The 23,272-nt window shown below is 37.8% G+C and overlaps 2 protein-coding genes and 1 pseudogene across 2 annotated transcripts; 1 reads left to right on the top strand and 2 right to left on the bottom strand.

The window, feature by feature from the left end:
• The first annotated feature begins 1,943 nt into the window (after positions 1 to 1,943).
• On the top strand, positions 1,944 to 8,847 carry LOC124104066 (transmembrane emp24 domain-containing protein 4-like; annotated as a pseudogene).
• Positions 8,848 to 10,761: 1,914 nt separating this feature from the next.
• LOC124104541 (olfactory receptor 4F15) lies at positions 10,762 to 11,715 on the bottom strand. Its single transcript, XM_046461531.1, has one exon. The coding sequence runs from the start codon at positions 11,698 to 11,700 to the stop codon at positions 10,762 to 10,764; it is 939 nt and encodes a 312-aa protein (XP_046317487.1). The 5' UTR covers positions 11,701 to 11,715.
• Positions 11,716 to 21,974: 10,259 nt separating this feature from the next.
• LOC124104523 (olfactory receptor 4F6) lies at positions 21,975 to 22,931 on the bottom strand. The gene has a single exon (XM_046461515.1). It carries the CDS (start codon positions 22,911 to 22,913, stop codon positions 21,975 to 21,977), a length of 939 nt encoding a protein of 312 aa, XP_046317471.1. The 5' UTR covers positions 22,914 to 22,931.
• Positions 22,932 to 23,272: the final 341 nt, after the last annotated feature.

Here is a 23,272-nt window from a genome sequence, read left to right on the forward strand (position 1 = left end):
AGGGATGCTAACCGTCAATTGGATCAGGGTGTTGGTAGTAGCTAGGTATTTAGGAGCACTATAGACGGCCTCGAAACATTCACCTGTTTGCATTTAGACAGTTACATGAAATGGAGGACGTAATGCTTGGGATGAAAGTTGGGGGGAAGGGAAAGGAAGGTGCTCTTGAAAAGTAAGAAGGAGGGGGAGTTAGATAGCATAGAGGAGAATGGAAAGAACAATAAAACTTGGAAGGGGAGAGAAAGAGGGAAAAAGGGAGAGAAAAGATAAAATAAAATAAGAAATAAAATTAGGTCTTAGAGATCCATTTTCTTCTCTTCCCGTAGGCAAAGCTGTGCCCCCCGGGCTGAGATTTGCCTTCAATGTGTCAACAGCAATCCCTGTAAGGCGGCTCCTGGGAGTCTCTCAATCCTGTTGGTCCAGAGCCATTTCACTTCTACAGCCCCTCCTCCCCTTCTTCCTGCCAGCCAGCCAGGTCCTGTGCACCGGAGGAGGTTCTCCAAGGATTTGGTTACACTTTCAGCCCCTCTGGGTGCTCTATTTCCCTAATGACTGAGCACTCTCTCTGTCATTCATCTAAGCCCCAGTGCTGTGGAGCTGTGTTCTGGGAGTCAATAGTTTAATTTTTCCTGACCCCTTTGGTGGGCACACCTTCGGAGTCTGGCGGCTAAGACCATTGGTGTCGCCACTGGTGGTAATGGGAGTTGGGGGTCGAGGATCCCATCTGCTTCCCTCAGCCCCTACAATCACGACCACTCCGCTGGCAGTAGGAGGAGTTGGGGGTCTGGAGTGTACTCTGTTTCCCTCCGCCCCTACTGTCATGCCCTCTCAGTTGGCGGTTGGGGGAGTTGGGGGTGGGGAGTCTTCTCTGCTTCCCTCCGCCCCTACAGTCATGCCCACATCACTGGCAGTATTGGGAGTTGGGGGTCGAGAGTCCTTTGGCCCTTACAGTCACGCCCACGGAGAGATTTTGAAGTTTCCCGGTTGTTTGTATCTGATGCGGGTGGGAGTCACACACCTGCTAAAGTAGATTCCGCTGGGAAGGAATCTCTTTGGCCGAACTTTGGTGACTTCCCCTCCCTGCAATGGAGGGCCCCTGCCTCCTTGCTGGAGTGTCCGAAGGGAGGGGTGGAACTGGCTTGTCTCTGGTCTGACCCAATCTCTGGTTTTAGTTCCCAGTTCGCTATTTCATAAAGGCTTGGTTAGATTTCCTTCACGTCGTCTCAGGGGGGGGGAGCCGTTTGCCGGGTGGGCGGGGCCGTTTGCAGAGCCAGGCGGGCAGGGGGCCGTTAGCCGTGCGGGCGGGGCTTTAGCAGCGCCGGGAGGGCACAGGCCGTCTGCCGGTCCAGGCGGGGACCCTTCTTGCTGCGCGGGCCGCCGGGGGCCGCCTGCAGAGCCGAGCCTGCGCTGGCCGGGGCGGGTCCGCCAACAGAGCCGGGAGGGCGTTTGCCGGGTGGGCGGGGCCGTTAGCAGAGCCAGGAGGGCGCAGGCCGTTTGCCAGGCCAGGCGGGGACCCTTCTCGCCGTGCCGGCCGCCGGGGGGCGCTTGTAGAACCCGGTAGGCAGTGGCCTCGTGGCTAAGAGCCGGGCGGGCGGGGTGGCCGATCACCGATCGAGCGGGGCCGCCAGGAGAGCCAGGATGGCGGGAGCTGTCTGCCGGGCCAGGCGGGGACCCTTCTCGCTGCCCCGGGCCGCCGGGGGCCGCTTGCAGAGCCGGTTGGGTGGTGGCTGCGGGATTGGACCTCTGCGCCCGCGTGGCCGGCCAAGATTCACTTGTCTGGGGCCAACTGTCACCTCTAATATAACTTACTACTTCCTGGCAGGTCTCCTTTCAGCGGAATTTTGCTAGAAGTTCCTCAGTAGGTAGAATGTAGCTGTTTTAATGGGTGTTTCTGATCCGGTTAATGTGGAGATACTGAAAGTGCTGCTTCCTTGCCGGCCGCCATGTTGGATCCCCCCATAAGTTCATTTAGACAGTTACCCATGAGTACGCTAAACCACTGTACACTATGTACTTCCCAAGCCCTGGCTGTTGTAGCGGCCCATTTACCATCACAGTTGGTTAAGGAAGTACTAAAAGTCACCTGTGTAGATCAATTAGTGCCAAACTGTGTTTTCCTTACTCTGATAACAGCCTTACTTCTTCCTAATGAGCAACTGTCCCTGCTAAGATGATGGTTGCTCATTTTGTCTGTTTGTTCTTGGCAGAAGCAGCTTGACTTTGCTGAGCAATTTCCATTAACCACATTTTAATGGGACTCGTGTCTGTGGTACAAAAGCTCCATCTAACTGTGAAAATCAGGACTTCTATACACATAATGTCCAAAGTTTCAAGGATGTGAGGCTTAAGTTCCCAATTATACCTTGTTTTCTGAACCTATATATACAATCTAATGGAGACACAATATCAAATGATAATTATTGATTTATTATCTATAGAGTAACCTAGAGAATTCATCCTATTCTCAAAATATCATTTCCAAGCAGGTGCTTCAGCTTCGTGTGAAATGAGCCATCTCTGCTCTATTAGACCAGCAGATTCTATTACTGGGAACAGTAGACGTAATGGTCATAAGCTAACTCTCATACCTCCATTTCTTTAATGTTGGTCCTTGGTATAGTATTATGTGTGGTGGCATCCTCTGTCTACATATTACTCTGTAATACTTAGGAAAGTGGTTGCTCAAGCCCATACAGATTTTTGTTGTAATAATCCAACTGGTGCTTGGCAATAAACATCTTTTCTCTTCTCTCCACCAATTTTTCTAATACCAGAGTATGCCAGATAGTATGGCCTACACAACAAGGCTATTTTCACAGAATCTTGACCCACTGCAAAGAATTTATATATTTTTGCATATCTGTACCCCACTCAAGTATGTCAGCCTTTCATATCCTCTAGTACATAGGTTGGAGTGGTATTCCTGATTATAGAATAGTCTTCCTCCAAAGAAACCTACCTGGCATAGTGCTTCCTATTCAGTGTTGGAAGACAGAAGATGCGATAATTTTCCTTTACTTTGAAAACAATGTCCTGACATGCTCCAAACTAAACTCCTAAAATTTTTAGTGATGTGACAATTTAATAATTCTTCATAGAACTTATTTGCTCCTTTGAGAGCACATATATATTACCAAAGCATCCAATACTGGCCAAATCTTATTTATTGGGTTTTGAAGAATGCTATCTTAAGATAATGGACCATTATAGTGGTTTAAAACACTCAAATGGTCCAGGTCTTTCCAGACTATATTGTTACAAAGGATAAAACTGTAAATGTATATGTAGGTCCATTCCAAGTAAATGCTATTTCTAATTCTCCCTTCTGAAAGAAATGTAAAAGAAAGTTTACTAGATCAGCAGTCACATATCATACATTCAAGACTATGTTAAATGACTCCAGCAAAAATACCACCTTTAGCACAGAAGCTGCAATTAAGATTACTCATGGGTTGCATTTACAATGGTTCATTGTCATTCTCTTGGAACTGTCTAATTTCTATAGGGGGACACACTACTGAATTAAGTACAGATAAGACAGGGATCATCATTCCCATACTTTGCGGGTATCTTTTTACCACCACTGCCATAAAAAATGCAAGAGAAATTTTGAAACACTATCTTAGCCCAGGAATGGAAAATTTTCAGTGCCTTCATCAATATAACAACTATAACTCACAGGGCAAGAAAAGATTGTGGAAGTTGAACCAACTTCCAAGTACATACATTCCAATTATACATTCAGGTAATGGTGTGACCCTCATCACTGGGGTTGTCATTTGGTGAACCCAATATACATTTGATCAAAACTAGGACTCCATGTATTACATAATTCCTATATGCTTCCACTCAAACCAGAGGGCAATGATGAACCCTTAGGAATATAAGTCCAATGTCAAAGTCCAAAAGTCTTTAAATGATGTGCTATTTCTTTTTTCCTGACATTTGATGATGCAAATAAATGGCCATAGGTACCTTTGGGCAGTAGAATTATGAAGCTGTTGCACAGTATTTTTATCACAGCAGACTTGGTAATACCATGTCTTCCACCCCTTTCCAGAAGAGTAGAGTTAAGGATTATCTATATAGGTTATGCATACTGAATCCACTCAAATATCTTTCTGAGCCTTTACTTTTTCTCTCTACAACCTATTAGGGAAATTCCAGAAAATTTCAACTTCCCTGATAGTAGTGAGTGCATAAAACAAAATACGTAGTTGATTATATATAAATAATAACTATTTGTAAGCTGACCCATAAATTTGGGGCTTTGGTGGTGATGAGGTCACCAGAGGAAGACCCATAAATAGGGATAGCATTCTTTTTTCCTTTATTAGTTCTTTTTTAGTTATACATAACATTAGAATTCATTTTGACAAAATTATGATAGCATGGAATATAATTTGTTCTAATTCAGTCCCCAGTTCTTCCCCTTTCCCTCCCGTTGTTCCCCTCTCTCTACTCTAATGATCTTTCTTCTATTCACTTACAGTTTTTTTAATTGTGGATATATACATGATGGTGAGATTCACATGATGGTTGTGGTATATTCATGTACATACACAGGAATAATTGGTCAGATTCATTCCACTATTCTTTCATTATCACATCCCTCCTCCCTCCCCTTCAAAGATCAGTGAAGTGTATGAAGAAAATGCTTTCAAGTTAAAAAAAAATTCTTCTGACATCTTAATTACCAAAGAATCACTGAAGTACAGGAATTATGATAGCAGATCCTAAATTCAAACTGCCAGACTTTGAGTCTAACCTAATAGACCTTGAGGGTATTTAGTATCTCTGCACCCCAGACTCTTTCTCTGTATTGTGGATAATGAAAGAATGTGCTACAAAAAATTCAAAGTAAATCACTTAGAAAAATGTCTGGATCATGAGAAGTACTATGTGAGTCATATCGGTTGTTCCTTCCCCTAGCTTACAAACTACCAGAAACAATCATAATGCCATCAAACTTAAAAAGAAAACTTCAATCAATAGGGTTCTTTCCAATCTTTAGTAACCAAGTTACTGCACAATTTTTAGACAAACAGAACTTTCACACTATTTTACTAATATTCCATTTTCTGTTTTCTGAAATATTTGAAATTTACCTATCTGAGAAAGAAGCATAATGATTTTAATGTGACTTAATTAAGCAGCGTACACAATTCACCAATCACGTTTCTCACAAAAAGGAAGTATCATCAAGCTACCTGCATGTATGGAAATGTTACAACGAATTCCAATAATATGTACAAATAATACGTGTTAATTTTAAAAGATAATTTTAAAAATTACTAAGAAAAGTATAAATAGGAAGTTGGTAGGCTGACCTTTCCAGATGTTACACTTACAGCTAAGTCCACTGTCCTCAAGAGTAAAGTTCGGCTGTCCGGCTGTGCAATACTCCAAGCAGTGAGCAAGCGCAGAGCAGCCCGAACCATGCGCGTGAGCCCGGGGGCCAGGTGTGAAGGCTTGTGTCTAAGCTAGGGTGTTGCCAGCCTTACTGGTAGTGGTGTTCAAGTGCTCTACTTCCCCATCGATGAGACAGAGAAGTGTTGCTTCATCCAGGAAATCCTCAATGAGACCATGGACATCAGGAGTTATAGAACCCAGTTACCATGCAAGCAAAAGTTCTTCCTTCTGCTGACCTGGCATACAGGTGGAGGTGAGGGACCCTGAAGGCAAGGTGGTACTGTCCCGGCATTGGGGCTCCGATACCCGCTCCATTTTCACCTACCACACCCCCAGTGAACATCAGATCTGTCTGCCCTCCAACTCCACCAGAATGGCCCTCTTCTCTGGTGGCAAAAAGCATGTGTCCCTGGACGTCCTGATTGGACAGCATATCAACACCTATCCTGAGTTTGCAGCTAAGGATAAACTGACAGTAATGTGACTCCATGGCTGCCAGTTTCTTGATCAAGTGGAACAGATCCAGAAGGAGGATTACCAGAAGTATCCTGAAGAGGGCTTCCATCTAACCAGTGAGAGCACCAACCAGAGGGTCCCGTGGTCCTCCATCACTCAGAATGTCATCCTTATCCTCATTGGTATTTGGCAGATGAGTTACCTCAAAAGCTTCTCTGAGGTGAAAGACCTCTACAAAGAAAACTACAGAAGCTAAAGAAAGAAATCAAAGAATGAAAGAATGATCAAGGCTTGCTGTTGGAGAAAATGCCGGTTTATTGAGGTAGCTCTGCATGTTTATAGAGTCAGGGATGATCTGACAGTTACGACAGTTTAATGGTTGAACGGTTTTACAGTTGGCATGGGATGCTTTCTGATTGGTGGGTAAGGATCATGTGAGCCAGCAGGGCTAGTCTGATTGGTGGGTAAGGATCATGTGAGCCAGCAGGGCTCACCATTGGATGGCTCTTTTGGGGGGATGGGGAAGTTAGTCTTTGGAGCCCGGTCGACTCCCAACAAAGAAGACCTTAGAAGATGGAAAGATCTCCCTTTTTCTTGGCTAGGCAAAATTAATATTGTCAAAATGACCATACTACCAAAAGCACTATACAGATTTAATGCAATTCCAATCAAAATCCCAATGACATTCCTTATAGAAATAGAAAAAGCAATCATGAAATTCATCTGAAAAAAATAAGAGACCCAGAATAGCCAAAACAATCCTTAGCAAGAAGAGTGAAGCAGGTGGCATTACTATACCAGACCTTAAACTATACTACAGAGTGATAGTAACAAAAACAGCATTGTATTGGCACCAAAATAGACTTATAGACGAATGGTACAGAATAAGGACACAGAGACAAACCCACATAAATACAGTTATCTCATATTGGACAAAGACTCCAAAAACATACATTGGAGAAAAGATAGCCTCTTCAACAAATAGTGCTGGGAAAACTGGAAATCTATATGCAGCAAAATGAAACTAAGCCCCTATCTCTCACCATGCACAAAACTCAACTCAAAGTGGATCAAGAACCTGGAAATTAAGCCAGAGACCCTGTGCCTAATAGAAGAAAAAGTAGGCCCAAATCTCCATCATATTGGATTAGGCCTCGACGTCCTTAATAGATCAGTAGAATATGTGAAGAAAATGCTAAGACTCTTATAGCACAAGAAATAAAATCAAGAATCAATAAATGGGATGGATTCAAACTAAAAAAAAAATTCTCAGCAGAAAAACAATCAGTGAGGTGAAGAGAGCAAATTTTTACCACACATACATCAGATATAGCACTAATCACTAAGATACATAAAGAACTCAAAAATCTTAACACCAAAAAAACAAATAACCCAATCAATTAATGGGCTAAGGAAATGAACAGACACTTCTCAGAAGATAACATATAATCAGTCAACAAATATATGAAAAAATGTTCAACCTCTCTAGCAATTAGAGAAATGCAAACCAAAACTACTCTAAAATTTCATCTCACTCTAGTCAGAATGGCAGCTATTAAGAATCCAAACAACAATAATTTTGGTGAGGATGTAGGGAAAAGGCACACTCGTACATTGCTAGTAAGACTGCAAATGGGTGCAACCAATATGGAAAACAGTATAGAGAGTCCTTGGAAAACTTGAAATGGAACCACCATTTGACCCAGCTATCCCACTCCTCGGTCCATACCCAAAGGACTTAAAAACAGCATACTACAGGGACACAGCCACATCAATGTTTACAGCAGGACAATTCACAATAGCTAAACTGTGGAACCAACCTAGATGCCCTTCAATACATGAATGGATAAAGAAATTGTGGTATATATACACGATGGGATTTACTCAGCTTTAAAAAAGAATAAAATTATGGCATTTGCAGGTAAATGGATGGAGTTGTAGAATATCATGCTAAGTGAAGTAAGCCAATCTCTAAAAACCAAAGGCCGAATGTTTTCTCTGATATGTGGATGCTGATCCATAATGGGAATGGTGGGGAGGCAGCATGGGAAGAATGGAGGAACTTTAGACAGGGCAAAGGAAGGGAGGGCAAAGGAGGAAGCATGGGCATAGGAAAGTTGGCGGAATGAGATGGACATAATTACCGTAAGTACATGTATGAAGATACAATTGGTATGACTCTATTTTGTGTACAACCAGAGACATGAAAAATTGTGCTCTATATGTGTACTATAAATTGAAATGCATTCTGCTGTCATGTATAACAAATTAGAATAAGTAAATAAATTTTTTTTAAAAAGCTTCTCTGAGGCCAAGAAGTTAATGTAGTGCTCTCTCCATATGACCCTTTTCACTTGAATACTTTTGTACTTTCCCTAACCAATCCATGAACTATCCAAACCACTTGGATTTTGAGGATAAGAGAAACGAAAAAGAATGATTTCTCCACTCTATGGCAACAAATCATTCAGTACAGTAACTTGCTTAAACCTGGTTCTCAAGGACACAGGACATTGCTCCAAGAGTTCAAATTCTATTTTAGGGCTTATGAGGAGTTGAAACTAATCCAACACTCAGTCTTGTTTGTTTTGCCTCCTGGATTTCCCTGTCCTCTCACAAAATGAGCAAATGACCTTCGGTTTTGTCTTCATCTAATTATCTGGTATGAGACTGGCATACCCCACAGAGAAGACCCTGCCTCAGTGCTCCCTGGTCAGTTCTGGGTTCACTCAATGGCTTTGGAAATGTAAATAAGGGGGAGGTCTTGGTCCCAGAGAATTGAAATATTTTTCTACATATTAGAATGATTTTTTATAAATTATTTATTTTCTTTCATAGTTGAAGTATTATTGCCAACAATCCAGTCTCTAGGCATTCTGTTTATTCACACATTTTTAATAATTGCCATGGAAGCTCTCAAGATTTCAGCAGTCTGTAAGCCAGAAAGCAGCTACTATCAAGGCCAAAAAAGAGGCTTAGCAGAATTCTCTTGGACACCTGTGATTCTCATAGGGCCTCAGAGTCAGAGATAAGATAGTGGCAGAACCAGTATGGACAATGCACTCTTACCCTCCCTCTTCCCCTCACTTTTAAGGGAACCAAATTTGGTTCTTTGTTCAGATTTTTTTCAATGAAATAAAACATCTTATAGTAACTGTGTTTGAGACGAAATAAGAGTTTATGGGCACAGGAAGGTAAAAAGGGAAAGAGGAAAGATTCTTGTTCTGCCTGGGTGGGTGATCTGGAATGGACTTTTGTACGGACTTGTGCTAGGGCTTAGCTTGGATGGGCCTCTTTCCTGGGGTCTATAGGTGGACAGAGTGGTTGCTTAACCATTTTCAGAAGCCAACCAAGAAAAGAATATGTCGGCAAGGACATGTGAGGAAGTTAAGTACTTGATTTCTTAGCCCCTGAATCCTAAATGTGAATAGCTAATGCCCTTCTCCTATACTAAAACTTTATGATTAATTGCCCATTCTTGACATTTTTGTTTCATAATTTTATTACATATTTATTTGGAATATTATTTATTAAATTATTTTATCTGACCTGCAAAAAAAAAGAGTATGGTTTGGACAAAACAATAGACAAATAGAACAGCTGATAAAATAGTTCCAGAAATAGGTCCCAAAATATATAATAATTCAATGTATTAAAATACATTGCTTCAATTCAAAGGAAAGAAATGGAACAGAGAAAAAGTAAATGCAAGCCTTTCCTTACCATATATAAATTCAAAATAGATTAAATATTGATAATTTATAGGGATAAGGAAGCACCATGAACTTTGTTACTCAGGGGGCATTCATGCCCATATAGTAAATTTTAATCTAGCATCCCCATAAACACAACTATAGACAAAAGGATACTACTTAGTAGTGAGGGTTAAACTTTTTGTAATTAAACAATGGCTTAAAATTCAGCTTTGGTAAGTCTTGAACAAAGAAATGTAGTGGTAGAAATTAGGGAAGGATTTAGGAATGATAAAGAAATTCTAATGACAACTTAGAGGAAGGAATAAAAAAAGAGGTATATAAAGCTCTATTACTCAAAATTAAGCCTACAAAAACTGTTTAAGAGTAGGGCTGGGGTTGTGGCTTGGTGGTAGAGTTCTTGTCTATCATACATGAAGCATTGGGTTCAATCCCCAGCACCACTTTAAGAGTGAATTGTGAGCATAAATTCAAACACAAAATTGATTTTAAAGTGAAAGGGCACTGATTGATTACCTAATAAGCAGACTCAATTTCTAGTGCTTAGTTCTCCCTGATGATTTCTAATGATGTGCCCTTGGACAAATCACATCCGTTTCTCTTCTTTTTTTTTAGCATATATAACTTGAAGAGATCAGAAAAAATGTTGTCAGTAATTCATTCCAATTTTAAATTCTAATAGTCTACATATACAAATAACAATTTCCCAAACTGTGAGACAGAGGAGCCTGATAAAGAAGAAAAAGATGTACACACTGGGGCAGTAAAAAGCAAAAAAAAAAACATTAGGAATAAAAGAATTGAAATCAAAATAGGTAATAAGCAGATTAAAGATCATAGAACATAGTTTGTCTATCAATAGACTAATCTATCCAATATAGGAAAAAGATAAAATATTATTTATTATCTGCTCAATTACATGACACCTTCCTAGAGTACAGACTTTCAACATGGTAGATTACAAAAGACATATGATTTTATTTTTAACACTTTAATGTACAGAGTGTCAAACAATAACATCACTTCTAATTTAATGGTAAAATAGATACTTAGTAGTTAGTAAATTTCTGTGCATATATCATGGCATAAATCTTCAATGTTTCTCTGAAATTGCATAGTGACTTTTCTGCAACTACCATGAGGGAGAATCTATAGTTCCACGCCTTCATAGGCAATCTATTTATGAAATCTTTCTATAATGCATAAGACGGCTCCATAGTTTCCTCATTGCCACTTTCATGTCTTTGTTCCTGAATGTATAGATAACTGGATTTAGAAAAGGAGTAATAAATGCATCAAAAATAGCAAGATATTTATCCAGGTGTGATGTGGGAGAAGGCCACGTGTAGAAAAACATGAGTGGTCCAAAGAACAAGACAACCACAGTGACATGAGCTGACAGAGTAGAGAGGGCCTTGGATAGACCACCAGGAGAGTGTTTCCAAACAGTGAACAGAATGAAAATATAGGAAATGACTAGCACAACAAAGGAGCCCACAGAAATGAGACCGCTGTTGACAGTGACCATGAACTCAAGTTCTTGAGTGTTTTTGCAAGCAAGTCTGAGGAGCCGGGGAAGGTCACAGTAAAAGCTGTCAAATATATTAGGGCCACAGAAAGGTAAATCTACCACAAAAACTAATTGGACTGATGAGTGGATAACTCCAATGATCCAGGAAGTGACTAAAAAGTATAGACACATTTTTGGACTCATGATGGTCAGGTAGTGCAGAGGCTTGCATATGGCTACGTATCTATCAAAGGCCATAGCTATGAGCAGCACCATCTCAGTAGCCCCAACAGCATGACTAAAGAAAATCTGGGTAATACATCCCCAAAATGAGATGGTTTTGTGCTTCTTGAAAATATCACAAATCATCTTAGGAGCTGTGATTGAGCAAAACACCATATCAATGACTGAGAGGTTAGCCAGGAGGAAATACATGGGGGAGTGCAGGTGAGCATCCAAGGTTACAGTGAACACAATGACAAGGTTTCCCATTATGCTTGAAAAGTAGAACAACAAGGAGAAAACAAGAAGGAAAAACTGAATATCCCATGAATTAGTGAGTCCCAGGAACACAAACTCTGATACTACAGAATGATTCATTCCATCCATTGCCTCAGAGAACAGCATCAGTTTTCATGTGCCCTAAGGGAAGAAAGAAATGCACAAGTATTAGTACTCAAGAAAGCAAGCCTCTAACCATGGAAATAATTCTCCTGTTAACAACTCACACAGCAAAATAACTTCATCACATTTACACTGGTCTCTACTTAGAGGGATAGCTAGCTCCTAAATAGCATTATGATTTTCAAAACTGCTACTACTAAGTTAGTTCCATCTCTAGACCTATTTCCCTTCTGCTTTTGTTTAGCATTACATGGATACTTTCTATTTCCTCCTGCCCAGTCTGTTCTTCTACCTGGATGACATCTAAGGTCATCTTCAAATACTTTAGACTTTGACTTCTTATGAATGGACAGATTTCAGCCAGTCATATGAACCATGTCACAATTACTCATACACAGCATAGAGTTTTTAAAGTCTCTGTTCTACTGTATATATTGCTCAAATGAACTACAAATGTTTCTCTTCTTTCTTCAACTTTCAGATTTTCTCTCATTCGATTCTCACAGAATCCAATTTTCAAAGTTCTTTTTTCCCAGCTAAAACTCCCTCATTTGTGAAATCTTCCCAATCTGCCTAAATCTCTATATGCTATCTGTATACTAGCATTTATTTTGCTTTGCCTCTCATGATTATATAAACATCCATCTGTCCAGTTAAAATATAGCTTATTGGGTACAGGAATCTGTCTGGTCCACATGTGCAGCTCCCACTACCACCACAATCACCAACAGTGACTAACAGTCACATAAGTGCTTCACACCAGTTGAATGAAGAAATAAATCAGTGGGACTCAACCAACAATAAAAATTAAAAATAAATAAAAATAAAATAAAATCAGTGGGACTGAAGAATGTCACTGGAGTTAAGAGAGTATATCTTGATTTAGTGAGGTTCATATTAATAGTCTGCAAATAAAGATTCATATTAATAGTATGTAAATAAAAAGTCTATACTCAAATAACTTGAAATCAGCATACTATAGTGATGCAATGTTTATAGCAGCTCAAATCACAATAACTAAACTGTGAAAGCAACCTAGATGCCCTTCAATACATGAATGGATAAAGAAACTGTGGTATATATACACAATGGAATATTATTCAGCTTTAAAAGAGAATAAAATTATGGAATTTGCAGGTAAACGGATGGAGTTGGAGAATATTATGCTAATCGAAGTAAGCTAATCCCAAAAAGCCAAAGGCCGAATGTTCTCCCATTAACAAAAATCCTTGATTTTGTGTAATTCGCCTTCACCATAGAAAATGCAATTCTGGTATTACATACAGATCTTCCTTCTCCAGAAAGGGTAAAAACACTTGAAGAAATTCTGTAATTCATCAACACCCAGGAAGCTCCAAACACTCTGCCTGCTACTAAGTTAATTTTCACCTTCAGAAAGTCTCTTCTTGTTTATTCTGACTTCTTTTATCTGAATTCTTGTACTGATAGCTTCTATTACACTATTTAATTTTTCAATGATTTTGTCTAATAAATATGCCTTGGTTTTATCTTCCCACATATATTTATAAAACACTATGTGTGGGTTTCATGTATCATAATCCTTTGTACTGAATGAATGAAAAGCAACTCAAAAACAATGCTGGGAATATTTCTTGGCTTATTCACTTATTAATTCAACAAATATTTATACAGTATTTACAAAAGTGCTTACCAATGTGTTGAAATTTGAGATAATAGGAAGATGAAAAAACTAGATATCAATTTTGTGGAATAAATGAATGGAATAAGAAATTTAATATATAAAAATAAGAATAAAAAATAAAACCCTAAGGTTGTCGTAGCAATTTATTTTCTTATTGGCTCATTATAATTAAACATAATAGTAGGGTTGACTTGACATACTCATATATGCACACAACATGATGTGAAAAATCTCATTCCCTAGTATCTTCTCTTTCACTCCCCTCTTCATTTCACCTGATCCCCTTGCTGTACTCTACTTGTCTCCCTTCTATTATTACTTTTTAATTTGTGCATTTAATTATATATAAACAGAATTCATGCAGTGTATTCATACATGGACATAGCATAATTGGCTAGACTTCTTCAAAACAATTTTAAGTAAGAACAGTATAAACCATCTTATTATTTGTATCCAAACCCCTATCATGAACTATAAATTAATCAAAACATCTCTAAGAATGAGCCAAAGCAAAAGAATTTCTCTTGATCACTAAGGGAAAAAATATGCTTCTAACCAAAATGTTATTAAGGCTCCCCTGACGTAGGAACAATGAGAATATACTAGAAAGTAGGATTATAAGTAATTGTTCCTCCAAATTGAAATTCTGACAGCAACAAAAGGCAGATAAGAATAAGAAAAGAAATGATGGTGCACTTGCCTGTTAATGAATTTATAAGGAAAAGAGAAAAACCAAAAGAGGATTTATTAGATCATTCAGAGGGAGAAAACATGATTCTATGTAAAGTCTACACAAAGACAGAGCCTGAGCAGACAGCAAGGTGGACACTTTTAGAAAATTAAATTCATTTTTAAAATCAGAAAGAAAAAATAAATAAAACCAGAAATAAATGAATGAAAAACTGAAGAAAATAAATACAAAGAGAAATTGAATAATTGAAAGCCACAAGAGACCTGGATAGTCAATTAGATGGAAATTTATGATAGAGAGGAAGCAGTGGCAGAATAGGCATTTATTTAAATGTTTAATCCTTTTTCATTGGTACATTATGATTATAAATAATAGTTGGATTCATTAAGACATATTTTACATGCTAAATGTGAAATCTTAAAAGCTCCAGTGCCCCAAAATATTTTCTATTAGCATCCAGAACTGTCTTCTTTTAGCTTATCATAATGCATGCCCTGGACTCACTCACACTGCTAAGGTAAGGGTTAAGCTATGACAGACAGATAAATAAGTTACCAGATGGCTTTCCTTAACTGAGATTTTACCCACGCAAGATGTAAGAGTTCTGATAATAAAGACATGTGATGCCTTTTAAATCTGAGTCATTACTTATGGAGGATTAGCTTGGATGGGTTGCTGCAAGTGACAGATTATGAACAGAAGCACTGTTATTCATTTCACAGGAATGACAACTAGAACTAAGAATAGGACTAATGGGACTGAAAGCAAAATTTAACCCACTCTATAAGTTCTTAAGAACAAAGGGAAAATAATACAAATAGAAAAATATCACCATACCTGGAAACCTACTCAGCTCTTGTCTTGAGTCTTCAGATTTCATGAGTACTAAGTATCCATCTCTGGGCATCAGTCTCTGAATGGCTTCCAGAGGGAGATGCTGGGCACTTGATAACTTTAAGGCATCCTGCACCCTCATGAAAAAGAGCGCATCCCCTCCTAAGATCATTGCCAGCAGGGGATAGATATTCTGCTCTGAGATTTCTAGTTCTGTCTTCATTTGAATAGAATTAGGCTATATTTTAGATTTGCTTCATGATAACTTTACATTTTAAATTTTCAGGGGGGAAAAGAGCTGTTCATTATCTCTAATTAATAAAATCATTAAGCTAAAAGAAAACTAAAAATATATTCTGAATCAGTTCCTTTCTTATGTTTTTCCATCCAGGACATGTCAGTTCTTCCCCAGTTAACCAGGTTTTAAAATTCATTTTATTTCCTGGTTGTCCTGCTGTTTATTAACTTAATAATCGAAAGACTCTCCTTTGCAAAAAGAAAATCTTTCATCCTTTTGATGAAGCCAATGTCCAACCTAATTCACCCTCTGTGGGCACAAAGAAGTTGCCAGCAACTCTCTCAGATATTTATCTGAGTTTAATACCATTAAACTTGATAAAATCAAATAAAGGTCACTCCTCTGTACCCTCCAGTTTTAATCCCCTTAGATTTTCTTCATAGGATCCATCTTTTATCCCTTTGTCCCTTTTGCCTATTCACCCCATTTCACCACCAAACCTCTTGTTGAATTGACCTAGAAAAAATTATTATAAATGTTTTAAAAACACAAACAAGAACCAGAAGATTGACTCCTGGCTGCTAAACATTGCACATCTAGTTTCCCACTTTTTTCTCCATTTTTTCATCACCTAATTCTAACTGATACCATATTATTTCACTTTAAGGTAAGTTAGGTCCCTAAATGTTTTTCTTCCAAGCAAGTTTTCGGGCATTCTTTTTCCTTCTTGATTCCATAAAAATGGAGTTTTATTTTTTTTAAGTATATTTGTCGCTAGTATCTAATGAACTTCCTCTTCTTTATGTCTTAGCTCTCCTCTAAAGAAAAGTAAAGCAGACAACAAACTTGTTAGGAAGATGATAAGCATATTTGTCCTTATTTTCTTTTTTTAATTTTTATTGTTGGTTGTTCAAAACATTACATAGTTCTTGACATATAATATTTCAAGTGGGTTATGAACTCCCATTTTTACCCCGGATACAGATTGCAGAATCACATCGGTTACACATCCACTGATTTACATATTGCCATACTAGTGTCTGTTGTATTTTCAATGCTAACAAATTTTCCTAAAGGTTCCCTGGTATGGTTAACAACTTAACCTTCATCTTCATCCAATCCTGAACCAAGCCATGGTACAAACTCCAGATCTGTCACCAACCCATCAGCTGCACCTGTGGATCTCCAAGTCATTCCCAATTCTAGTTTAAAATTAAGGTTACTTCTCTATATCCACAATAGTTCATATTTATTTTTCTGCTGTGATCCTCATCTTGCCCCCACCACCACCACCTGCTTCTGCGGGTCCTCAACTTAGTGATGTGTGCAAAGAGTAAGATGTTACCTGAGTCTTCCTCACCACTGAAGTTAAAATAATTTAATGTCTTCCTGTTCTGAGCATGCCATGCTTCCTTCAAAGCTATTCACAGACTGTTATCTCAATTACTTTGAAGTGTATCAAATGTTTCTATAAATGAAAAATTGCTAATTACTGCACTGGGGAGGCCAGTGACCAAACAAAACTATAATGACCTGGTACTGCAAAGCTAAAGTCAATTAGACAAGGAAATTGTCTCCAAAAATGCATTCATCATGTCCAAAACAACAAGGGAAAATGCTGATAATGGGTCACAGGAGGGCAAGGTAACACTGGAATCGTTAAGAAAATCAATCTCTACCACTTTGTTTGCCAGTTTAAGTCCTCTCATGTTGAATTAAAATATCTCCAGGTAATCTGATTATACTCATTTCCCAAGAGCTTTATAGACATCATATTAAATATCCTTATAAATGTCAATTTTCTCTATGCATAAATAAATTTAAAAAGTGAAATAATTACCAAAAAAAGTTATTTTAAAACTGTCTTGTGACTTTTACTGAATTTCAAACTTTACACATTGTCATAAGCATTTTGAAATTCAGGCTTTATTTAACTCATGTTCACTTCCAAAGAAACTTATGCAGTTTCCTGCAGTCAAGTGAACCAACATAATTAATGAATTTAACAAAGGGATCCAATTGTCAAAATAATTCATTGTCCCTTGACTATGCTTGTCATTTGGAAGGAGAAATAATATAAATAAGTGTTTACTTCAAAATATTAAAAGAAAGTAATAAGATTTGTTCTTTTTTATTTTTTGACAGACAATAATATTTCATCCTTATAGGGTACAATGTAATGTCTTCACATGTCTATGTGGTGTAAGGATCAACTCAAGGTGTTTAAGTTATCCATAATCTTAAAAATTTATCATTGCCGTGTGTTCAGAGGATTAAGATAATCATATTTTTCTACTCATGGTACATTATATGCATTGGTTTATAAAGAGTTCTGTCTCTCTTTTTTACTTATTTGTTACCTTTTTAATTATTATTTTATTCTAATTTGTTATATATGATAGCAGAATGCATTACAATTCATATTATACATAGAGTACATTTTTAATATCTCTAAAGTTTCCCTGGTATGGTTAACAACTTCATCTTCATCCTATCATGAACCAAGCCATGGTACAAACTGCCACTCCAGATCTGCCACCAACCATCATAAATTAGAGTCACACCATTCGTGTCTTCATACATGTATTTATGGTAATGATATCCATCTCATTCCATCATTCTACGCCCACCCCCTTCCCTAACCCTCCCTCCCCTTTGCTCTATCTTGAGTTCATCTAATCCTCCCATGCTCCCACCCCAACCCCATTATGAATCAACATCCTTATATCAGAGAAAACATTCAGCATTTAGGTTTTTTGGGTTATTTGTTACCTTTAATCTCCATTCCCCATTACTAATTCCTTTCTCTCAAAGATAACCACTCTGGTCTTTAAAAAGTATACCCTATTGTTGTGTGTTACTGTGAGACATGTATTGATTTTTGTGGATGTATGTATAAAATAATCTCTTTCATCTCATTTGAATTGTTTTTTCCCTCTTAGCCCATGTTGCTATGTGTACACCTTACTGAATAGCACTCCAAGGTGAGTATGCACCACCTTCTACATGCCTGATTACCCAGATTACCTCCAAGTTTTTCAGAGCCACTACAATATGATTTTGGAAGAACTGGATGATCTTCTCCAACTTAAACCCATACATCCTAATAATGTTATTATTCAGCCGGAACACACCAGGAAAATAATACTTGTTAAAATTCTTAAACACTTATATACTGGTTAGAATAGTCACTTTCATGAGTCTCTTGGAGTTTCACCTATCCCCAAGTTCTTTTCCCAGAAGTCTTTATGAATTAACTAATAAAAGTTAGTGCCTAAACCAAAAGGACTTCTCAGACTGCTCCAACTCTGGCCAGCATCTGTTCTGAGAGGTCCTAGTCTATACATGCAGTTGTCTCCTCTTTCGCATATCACACTTGCTCTATAATAAAAGCTGCAATGACATCTTCATGAATGTCTCTCTGAAGATCAGCAATGACTATTATTGCATCTTTCCGAGCATTATGAGGCAATGATTCTTTGAACCAGTGATCATTATTTTATTAATCACTCTTTTATCACATAGAAAAAATAATATAAATAAGGCAAATGACTGATCTACTTAGTGATCAAGTTCCAGCCTTAGAAATAATATAATGGTAGAAAAAAAAAAAAACCATTTTCTTCCCCCATTGTCCTTGATCCCAATGTGAAGGTATAGAGAGCAGTTGTTAATTCATCCATGTGGGCATGCTAACAGTTATAGGTCAAAGATTTGTGACACAGTATGCAAATGCCCACTCAAATAGAATTAGGCTAGAGGGTCTGGGTAAAATATAGGGTAGCCAGGAGCTGACCAAGGTGATTACACAGCCAAAGATACTTCAGTAAGAATTTCTGGGGGAAACTAACAGTCAAGAGATTATCAAATATCAATTCTAAAAGGCATAAAACTAGGAAACTCAGAGAGAAAGAGGCCAAGAGTTCTGTCTGGATAGGAGCAAAAAGTAACTGAGTCAAAGATGAAGCAAGAGAAGAGGATCGGGAGCAATCACGTATCCAGAGTGCCTTTACAGTCTGACCAATGTGAATATTATGTTTCCCAAAATCATGTAATAAGAAGCTCTCTTCGCCTCTTGAGTGTTCCTTACAAAAACTCAGTACCCAAGTCTAAAACTTCAGACAAATTCAAAATAAGGGACATTCTACAAAGTACCCAACTAATATTCTTCGAAGCTATCACAGCCATGAGAAACAAAATAAGACAAAGAAACTATCAAAATCAGAGGATACTAAGAATACATGATAACTAAATATAATGTAGTATCCAGGATTGAATTTTGGAACAGAAAACAGACATTAAAAGAAAACTAGTAAAATCTGAGGAGAGTCCAGACTTCAGTTAACAGTAATGTATCAGTGTTGCTTTCTCAGTTTGGGAGAAAAGTAAAATGATAACATTAGGGGAAACCAAAATTGAGTGAAGGGCATATGGGAACCCTCTCTACCAACTTTACACTATTTTTGTAAATCTAAACTTATTCCAAAATAAGACCATTAGAGGAGAGAAAGGGCAGTAAGGAGAGGGAAGAGGAGAGGAAAAGAAGAGACTCTGGGGACTGAAATTAAATTCCATACACATATGATGATGTCAAAATGAACCCAACTATTATGTATAATTATTTGTTCAACTATAATGCACTAATAAAAGCATTAAAAGATCTTATTTTTAAATAGAATAAGAAATGTAAAAATAGAACTGAAAATATCAGCAAAAATCAAATGAAAAATCATGCTTGAGCATTTATTGAAATTCTGCTACTTGACATTTAATGTACAAAATGAATAATATATGGTGTATGTCAGTGAAAAATTAACAGTCCAGTTGGGACACCATACTTACAAACCAAGGCAACATGCTCTCAAATGATAAAAGACAGCAAAAGACCAGGAGACCATCAACCTATATTCTAAATTTGGACCTTTTATATGTTACTTTTTTTTTTTGGTACCAGGTATTGAATCCAGGGGCTTTCAAAAACCTAGCCATATCCCCAGCCTGTTTCATTCTTTTATTTTGAAACAGCATCTCACTAAGTTGCTTAGGGTCTCGCTAAGTTGCTGAGGCTGGCTTTGAATTCATGATCCTCCTACCTCAGCCTCTGGAGCTACTGAGATTACAAGCATGTGCCACTGGGCCTGGCTCATACATTACTTTTAAGATCTTGAGCTAATTACTTAATTTTCCAGTAGCTGAACTTCCTAAAATGTGAACTCTCTAAGATGATGTACAATTTACATTACAAAAGCTTTCTGATCCACAGTAAGTTTAATGTTTTTCTAAGTAACTGCATGTCTGTATGTAATCTTTCAGATCTATGGTACTTATTTTCTTTCTGATTCAAAAGAGCTGGGACTCTGCCAACTTTCTTTCTGTCATCCCCTCCTTTTTTAAGCCATACCCTTAGAGGGGGATAAAGTGCTACTGCAAGGCTGGAAGTAGAAGAATGGGTTTGCTTCTTCCAGTTGACTTCCAGTGGACATCCTCTCTGCCCCTGAGATTCACCCAACCACAAACCTCACCTCAGCAGCCTTGGTTACTTTTTAAAGCAGTAGCAGGGTAGTTGCAGTATAAGAGGAACACAACCCACCCACACACTTCTCAAGAATACCAGCACCAGCCAGAGGCACCTCTCCCTCAGGGCTGTGTCCTGTCCCATAGGCCCTCCTTCAAACAGAGACACCAGCAGACAGCATCCACTCCTCAAGGATTTAATAGTTTGGTGGCTTGAGTTTTAATAATTCTAAGGCAAAATTTGCTTCCTACAAATGCTACATCTATGACTTTAGAGTTCATTCTTTTTCAAATAACTACTTCACTGTCAGAAACAAAATTACATCTAATTTTGTTTAAAGCTGTAATTTGGTTTTATTTGTGATTCTAAAATCAAGTGAAACCTCATTCTATACAGTACAATAGATGTCCAATGAGCTGATCAGAGGAAGTTGGTTTTAATACCACAAAAGACTAGAAGAAATCAGAATCAAAGACAAAAAGTAGAGTGACTTCCCTTAAAGGATTAAAACAGGAGATTTCCTTGTTCCACTGATTCAGGTTGTTTGGAATCTCCTGGGTTGGTTTTGGTTTGTTTTGGTCTGGTTTGGTTGGAAAATGGGCCCATTTCAAAGTTAGGATTAATTGCATAACACTGAGCAGAGTGAGTCCATTCTGGTTTGGTCTGGCCTGCTAGGGCCTAGTGTAGGCTCCTAGTGCAAAATAATGGTTTCCAACAAAAATTGTATAGTACAATTTTATATTTAGTTAACAACTCTTTTTTATAAATTAATTTCATTTATTTTTTACACAAATGGAGCATTTAGTTAATAACTTTTTACATCAAAATTTCTCTTTTCAAAAAAAAATTGGTATGGCTTCTGCCTTCTTACTGGACTTTGAAAAAAATCATATTCACAAATAAATAGCTCACAAGTAAAGAGATGAAAACAAATCAGCTAAATAGTAAGACAAATCAGAGTCAGTAAAAATTAATATTATATTTATAGTAAGATCATCTACTTAAAATGGAAAAAATAGATAATAGATAATAAACTACATATTGACTTTAAAAATGGATCCTTTAACGTTTAAGTTACTCTGCTTACCCTTATATATAGATAAGCCCACTAGTGAGATGAAGTAGCCACAACCTTTCATCTTCAATTCTGTTTATAAGGCAGTTAACAGACTTATATCACAATTAAATATGGGCAGAAGGCAAAAAACAGAGCACAACTTAGTAGATGGTGGCATTCTGGCTAAATTTAACATAGCTTACATAACGTGTTCATCTGAAATTCAAATTTACTTTGCTGTTTCATATACCATCTATATACTTAAGAAATTTCATTATAATTTACAAACTGAGTGCAGAGTCTTCTCATTGCCACCTTCATATCTTTATTTCTAAAAGTGTAGATGAATGGGTTTAGAAAAGGAGTGATAACTGCATCAAAGATGGCAAGGAATTTATCCAGATGTGATGTGGGAAATGGCCACATGTAGAAAAAGATTAATGGCCCAAAGAACAAAACCACCACAGTGATATGAGCTGACAGAGTGGAGAGGGCCTTGGATAAACAACCCAAAGACTTTTTTTGGACAGTCATCAAAATAAAGACATAAGAGATGATCAGAATTAAAAAGGAGGCCACAGAAATAAATCCACTGTTGGCAGTTACCATGAATCCCAGTGTATGGGTCTCTATGCAAGCAAGTTTTATAAATCGAGGAAGGTCACAAAAAAAGCTATCTAATTCATTTGGCCCACAGAAAGGCAAGTCTATAACAAAGGCCAACTGAGTCACTGAATGAATAAAGCCAATAATCCAGGAAGCAACTAGAAACAAAATGCACCTCCATGGGCTCATGATGGTCAGGTAGTGGAGAGGTTTACATATGGCCACATATCTGTCAAAGGCCATGGCTATGAGCAGCACCATCTCAGTGCCCCCAACTGCATGGATAAAAAAGATCTGAACTACACAGCCTCCAAAGGAAATGGTTTTGTGCTTTCTGAAAATGTCATAGATCATCTTGGGAGCTGTGGAGGAGCAAAATATCAAATCAATGATGGAAAGGTTGGCTAGCAGGAAGTACATGGGGGACTGTAAATGAGGGTCAGAGGTCACAGCCAGCACAATGAGAAGGTTCCCCATCAGAGTTGCTACATAGAACACACAGGAAAAGAAGAAGAGGAAGATCTGGGTTGCCCATGAATTGGAGAGTCCAAGGAACACAAACTCAGACACCACAGAGTGGTTGGCTTCATCCATTGCCTCTGTCAGCAGTGATGTCACTCATGTTCCCTGAAAGAAAGTAAAGGAACACTCTTAGGATAAATGGCACTGATCTTGGCAAAATCATGGGCAATTCAAAAGTTGTCAGAAAACCAAACAACAGTTAATTTATTCTTCTGGAGACAATTTTAATCATAAAGCAATTCATATTCCTCTGTTATATATTGCCAAAAATATATTGCACAGAATAATTTATTTCACTTTTTTATGACCTCTATTGTGTTTTTAAGTATTAGTTTATAGTCATACTTCATATAAAAATACAAACTAAAAAACTTTTTATACATTAACTGTAGAATTAAGTGACAGTGGGTTTTATGCATAACTCGGATATT

Source organism: Marmota monax, unplaced genomic scaffold (assembly GCF_021218885.2).
Source record: "Marmota monax isolate L192 unplaced genomic scaffold, Marmota_monax_Labrador192_F-V1.1 WCK01_AAM20220418_F8-fsc00001, whole genome shotgun sequence".
Taxonomy (NCBI): Eukaryota; Metazoa; Chordata; class Mammalia; order Rodentia; family Sciuridae; genus Marmota; species Marmota monax.